Genomic DNA, 6,640 nt, shown 5'->3' with positions numbered 1-6,640 from the left:
GGTGGTGTGTGGGGGCAGCAGTGTTGCTGGAGGGCACGGTGGTGTGTGAGGGCAGCAGTGTTGCTGGAGGGCACGGTGTGTGTCTTGCAGAAACTGTACAAGCTGGCGATGGAGGAGGAGAAGAAGAAGGGCTACGACCTGCGGGCAGATGCCATTCCCATCAAGTCAGCCAAAGCTTCCCGGGACATCGCCAGCGATGTGAGTGCAGGGGAGCCCTCGCGGCACATGCCAGTGCTCAGTACTTTATCACTCCAAAGTCTCTGTGATTTCACCTGCTTTATTTTGCTGCTGGTGTTGCCACAGGGGCTGCCAAGGGCGTAAAGGAAAATGGAACTAAAACTCACTGAAGATTTGTTTTCCTGCAGTACAAGTACAAGGAGGGGTATCGGAAGCAGCTGGGCCACCACATCGGGGCCCGCAACATCGAGGACGACCCCAAGATGATGTGGTCAATGCACGTGGCCAAGATCCAGAGTGACAGGGAGTACAAGAAAGCCTTTGAGAAGACCAAGACACACTTCAGCAGCCCCGTGGACATGCTGGGGATCGTGTTGGCCAAGAAGTGCCAGGGGTTGGTCAGTGATGCCGATTACCGGCACTATCTCCATCAGTGGACTTGCCTGCCTGACCAGAATGATGTGATCCATGCCAAGGAAGCCTATGACCTGCAGAGTGATGTGAGTACTCACTAATATGCTCTTCATTACTAAAAATTGTAATTTCCTTGGAATAGAAACTACAGAAGCTGCTCTCATCCAGTATTTTTCCACATTGCTTTTTTCTTTCCCTATTCCAAGTGAAGTCCTTAGAGTTTGAGTAGAGATTGAATCTGTATGTAAGGGAGTTTGGTCATTAGGAAGGTTTATAAACAGCAGAACAAGCTGCACAGAATCCTTCCCAATAGACAATCTCAATACATTTATATGCTGATTAACAGCTTCTCAAGAGGAAATGGTGTAACTGCTGCCTTTATATGTTGTGACAGAACTGCTACAAGTCTGACCTGCAGTGGCTGCGGGGCATTGGTTGGGTCCCCATTGGATCTCTGGAAGTGGAGAAGGCCAAGAGGGCCGGGGAGATCCTGAGTGACAAAATCTACCGCCAGCACCCGGACACCATCAAGTTCACCAGCATCCCAGACTCCCTGCCCATGGTGCTGGCCAAGCAGAACGCGGACACCATGAACAAGGTGAGTGCTGGCTGGATCAGTGCCACATCAGCAGCCTGTGCCTGAACCCCAGGGACAGGGTTGGAACTAAGATTTGCAGATTCCAGCCCAGTGAGGCTTCACAAGTGTAAATCCCATTCCTGGTAATCACCAGGTAACGTATTTTCATCAAGTGGTAATTTAATAATATCTTCCAAGTTACTGAGCTAATTCCCAGTTATCAGCTGGGAAGCTTTCCAAAATACTGTGCTGTGTGTCTAGTAATGTGTTACCTAACTTCCATCTAATTCTGAATATAGCAATTTGTCTGATAAATCAAATAATTTATTAAATTTACCTCATAATCTAGAAGTTAATAAATTCCTTGTCTTTGAAATACCCATATTTTAAACAATTCAGCACAGTACTTAAAACAGAACCTTTGGCCCTGATCTCAATCCTATTTATATTAATAAACTCATTTTCTCTTTCATACAGGCCTTGTTCTTAGAGTTTAGATCTCTGTGTGTCTGATTAGCATTCTCTGCCTTTTTTCTAAACATCTTTCTCACAGAATCCTTTCTAGGCTGTTAATTTTTAACCTGGAATTTACATATCTAGAGGGGTGAACTTAAAAATTCATGGCTGCATAAGGAACGAGGATTTTTTAGACTTTGGGCACAGATCTGTAACTCTCCTTGTGTTTTAGGAGATCTCTCAGTAGTCACTGGGGTTTTTTTCCCCTTTATCACATATAATTTCTCCTGCAGCGTTTGTACACTGAGGCCTGGGATAAGGACAAGACACAGATCCACATAATGCCCGACACTCCTGAAATCACACTGGCAAGAGAGAACAAGAAAAACTACAGCCTGGTGAGTGTTTGAGCCCTGCAAATGGATCTGCTCTGTGCCAGGGCTGCACTAGGAATGTTCTGGTGAACCTTTTATAGCTGACACCCTCGCTTTCCATAAGTAAATCCCGTATTTATCCTCCAAAACGTGACTGTAAAATCCTCGTTTGCATATCTGTAGTAGTGCATACTTAGACCAGTGAGCACTACTGAGAGTAGATTCCATGGGAAACTAGTTGGGAAATTTTGGGGAGTCATTTCTGCCAGTGTTCATATCGTTAGGAAGGCACAAAATTAATTCCAACACTGAAAATACCAAAAAGATAATTTCAATTCCGAAAAGCTGTGATCCCAGTGTTCAATGTTATTTTAGGCAAAAAACCCTCACATTGGTAAAAGGTGGCTTTAAAAAGTAGGTTTTACTCCCCTTGAATAGCAGAATAGTTTAGCTCTCAAATTGTAGTCAGTGGTATGTTATTTAAAGTTGTAAAAGAAAAATTCATTAACAAATGTATTTAACAAAATCCTCCTTTGACGTGAGTTGGTACCAACTATTGATATGGAGCTCTGACCTAAATAAAGCTGAGTTAAAATAAATCTTAACATAATTTTTCAATCTGCTTCCAAGCAGTTTGTTTTGCATAGAATATAACATGTGGAACTTTTATGAATCCCACTGTTGAATTCCTTCCCTAGAAACAATACAGACAGGCCATGGAAGACTCAAAGAAGAAAGGCTACGATCTGAGAATCGATGCCATCCCCATTCAGGCGGCCAAGGCATCCAGGCAGATTGCCAGTGATGTAAGAATCCACTTTCTTGTTTCTCTGTATGTTGACATCTCAGCTCTGCAGCCTGGGAGTTGTCAGAGGTGAGCTGGAAATACAACATCTCGTTTTGCATTTCAGTACAAGTACAAGGAGGGGTATCGGAAGCAGCTGGGCCACCACATCGGGGCCCGCAACATCGAGGACGACCCCAAGATGATGTGGTCGATGCACGTGGCCAAGATCCAGAGTGACAGGGAGTACAAGAAGGACTTTGAGAAGACCAAGACCCACTTCAGCAGCCCCGTGGACATGCTGGGGGTGGTGCTGGCCAAGAAGTGCCAGAGCTTGGTGAGCGACATTGACTACCGGCACTACCTGCACCAGTGGATCTGCCTGCCCGACCAGAACGACGTGATCCACGCCAGGCAAGCCTATGACCTGCAGAGTGATGTGAGCTCCCTTTTATGTCATTTTTGGGGAGCATTGTCTTTGATACTCTATGCAGGTGGCTCAGACCATCACATCCTGATGTGGTGGAACCGACTTTTCCTTTTTAAGTTTCATGGCTGATTAAAACTCAGATCTTCAGTAGGATGTGCTAATTAATAGATACTTGAATGAGCTACTGTAATTCCCGACTGGGACTATTTGTCATTTTCATTCTGTGAAACTTGGGCAATGGTTTCACTGTTTATGTCCATTCAATGCAAGTTTTTTCCCATGATTTTCTCTGGGACCTTGAATTTATTTGAATTACTGATAAAGTTGATTTATCAAAGGTTATTTATATGTTAAAAGAATCACTATGCAAATTGCATTATTATTATTATTAGAATAACCTTTGTGTGTTTTTTGATGTGTTTTTCTTGTGACAGAACTACTACAAGTCTGACCTGCAGTGGCTGCGGGGTGTTGGTTGGGTCCCCATTGGTTCCCTGGAGGTGGAGAAGGCCAAGAGGGCTGGGGAGATCCTGAGTGACAAAATCTACCGCCAGCACCCGGACACCATCAAGTTCACCAGCATCCCAGACTCCCTGCCCATGGTGCTGGCCAAGCAGAACGCGGACACCATGAACAAGGTGAGTGCTGGCTGGATCAGCGCCACATCAGCAGCCTGTGCCTGAACCCCAGGGACAGGGCTGGAACTGCACTGAGCCCAGGCAATGCTGAAGTGCTTTATTCATTCTCCTCAATCGATATGGCCATTTCCTAAGTGTTGTTAAATTCCCTCAGATGAATCCTCCCTTTGTTGATGTTATCTCTGCCTAATTACCTACCCTGTTATCCATTTTGTATTTCCTATATTTTTCCCTCGTATGCTCCACGTTTACCCTGAATGTTGAGATGCCATATTTTCCCCTCCTTTGAAATGCCATGTTTGTCTCTTCCTCTCTTGCCTCTCAGCGTTTATACACCGAAGCCTGGAACAAAGACAAGACCTCGATTCACGTCATGCCTGACACCCCAGAAATCCTGCTGGCCAAACAAAACCGAGTCAACTACAGTGAGGTGAGGGAAACTGGGGAGGGAGACAGTTAAAGGGTTCCTGGCAAGAACAATTTTGTCATCTCTGACATTCAGTTCATATTAAAATATTATCAGGTTGCTTAGTTTCCCATTTTACAAATAACCAGTTCCAGTGCTAAAATCAGAGTTGTTCTTTCACCTGTGTACTTAATTAGCTTTTTAAAAGATATCATCTGCCATAATCAAGAAATCATTTCTACAGCAAGATATGGAAATAAATAATTTTTCTTTCCCTTCCCTGAATTATTTCCATTTCCCAAACATCTACAATAAAATTACAAGGTCTTTGAAATCTGCATTTCATTATTTTCTAGAGAAAATAGAGCTGTGTTCAAGTTATCGAAGTTGCCTGAAGATCAAATATATTGTTTGGGGATTTGAATAGTTTTATGACTCAGATGTGCTTAACTGAAACGCTGTTTTGCTTTTGAAACTGAAATGTGATTTTGTTTTTCTCACAGAAAATGTACAAACTGGCCTTGGAGGAGTCGAAGAAGAAGGGCCATGATTTGCGTTTTGATGCCATTCCCATCCAATCTGCCAAAGCCTCCAGAGAGATTGCCAGTGATGTAAGCAGGGGTTTTTTATGGATTTGGAATACCAAAAAAGAATCTGAATGTTTGTTCCTCCCTTTGTTCATGCCCTACCTTAAATTATAGAATAGATAATATTATATCCTAGATTCTAGCTTTAGTGCATGAAAAGGATGGGGAGCCAGTGTTTTTATACATGAGCCTTAGATCACTGAAATAAATAGATGGAATAATGTGAGGATTATTTATATGCCCCCTGCAATATGGATGTTCAAATGGGATGATCAAAAAGGCATTTGAGTCAGTGCCAGGGTTTGTCAAATTAATTTCAAAAAATATTCCTCTTCAAGTGTCGTATCCAAGATGTCTGAACACAAAAACGGGGGTAAAACTATGAAATCACTAGGACAGGTTTTGCTTCTGGAATGAGGCAACATCACTAAGAGAGGGAGAAAAACAGATTTTTATGCTCTTTCATTTTTTATCATAGTTGATATTACATATTGTATTAAGACCAACTCACACCATCCTCATCCAGGTGTTTTTTGTACAAAGGTTTTAAAATAAGTTAATCCTTATAACTTAGTCCTAATAGTAAACGAATGTGGAATATCAAACTTATTAGAATGCTAAAAGTTTAAAAACTAAAAGTTAGTGAATTGAACCTGTGATATAGGTATATCAAAAATGTGAGATAACTATATCTAATAAAAGTGCCTTTTCTGTGAAGATCAATCCAATAGCGGAAAGAACTGAATAATATTTTTATCTCAACAAAATACTAATAAATATATTAAACTGATTGAATTATTTATTAACTTATCAATACACAGAGTGACTCTGAATCTCCTTTTCCTGCAGTACAAGTACAAGGAGGGGTATCGGAAACAGCTGGGCCACCACATCGGGGCCCGCAACATCGAGGATGACCCCAAGATGATGTGGTCGATGCACGTGGCCAAGATCCAGAGTGACAGGGAGTACAAGAAGGACTTTGAGAAGACCAAGACCCGCTTCAGCAGCCCCGTGGACATGCTGGGGGTGGTGCTGGCCAAGAAATGCCAGAGCTTGGTGAGCGACATCGACTACCGGCACTACCTGCACCAGTGGATCTGCCTGCCCGACCAGAACGACGTGATCCACGCCAGGCAAGCCTATGACCTGCAGAGTGATGTGAGCAAACCCTTACCTTTGTGATCATAATTCAAGATACAGGGTCTTCTACACTCTTAATTTTTCAAATATACGTTATATACCTGAGTCACTTCATTAGATTTGTTGGTGGAGGTGAAATGTTCATCACACCATCCCATTTCTGTTTAATTGTATTTCCTCAGTTCTTAACCTGAGGTGTAATTTTATTTCATCAAATTTATGTTTAATCCCATATTCCTCAGTCCTTAACCTGAGGTGTAATTTGTGTGTAACTCTGGTATTTGTGGTGTGCTCCAATAACTCCATTCTTTCTGTTATTTAATCATTATTTTACTTCATCTTCACAAATAACAAGTGTTTTCAAAAGCATATCCTGCTACCAGGCAGAAACACACACAGTTGTTCATATAGACTAAGATGTGCTTATTTATAGTTAAAATTTTAACTCTGAATCCCACTTGCACCTGTATAATGGGCTTTCAAATCCTTTCAGGCTGTTTACAAATCAGACCTGGAGTGGCTGCGGGGTGTTGGTTGGGTCCCCATTGGTTCCCTGGAAGTGGAGAAGGCCAAGAAGGCTGGGGAGATCCTGAGTGACAAAATCTACCGCCAGCACCCGGACACCATCAAGTTCACCAGCATCCCAGACTCCCT

General features: G+C 42.6%; 1 protein-coding gene across 1 annotated transcript; it reads left to right on the top strand.

The window, feature by feature from the left end:
• Positions 1-90: 90 nt before the first annotated feature.
• On the top strand, positions 91-6,635 carry LOC114073323 (nebulin-like; the record flags this gene model as incomplete). The annotated part of the gene is made up of 11 exons (XM_027911098.1): positions 91-198; positions 366-677; positions 986-1,189; positions 1,918-2,022; positions 2,697-2,804; positions 2,910-3,221; positions 3,647-3,850; positions 4,176-4,280; positions 4,760-4,867; positions 5,693-6,004; positions 6,480-6,635. Coding segments are annotated over 11 exons (2,034 nt in total), but the record flags the coding sequence as incomplete, so codon positions are not given.
• Between the last annotated feature and the right edge of the window lie 5 nt (positions 6,636-6,640).

The sequence above is a fragment of the Empidonax traillii genome, unplaced genomic scaffold (assembly GCF_003031625.1).
Source record: "Empidonax traillii isolate 1590-97213 ecotype Southwest subspecies unplaced genomic scaffold, ASM303162v1 scaffold6044:size6640, whole genome shotgun sequence".
NCBI lineage: Eukaryota > Metazoa > Chordata > Aves > Passeriformes > Tyrannidae > Empidonax > Empidonax traillii.
Note: the sequence above shows the minus strand (reverse complement) of the source record. Positions and strands in the feature narration are given on the sequence as shown.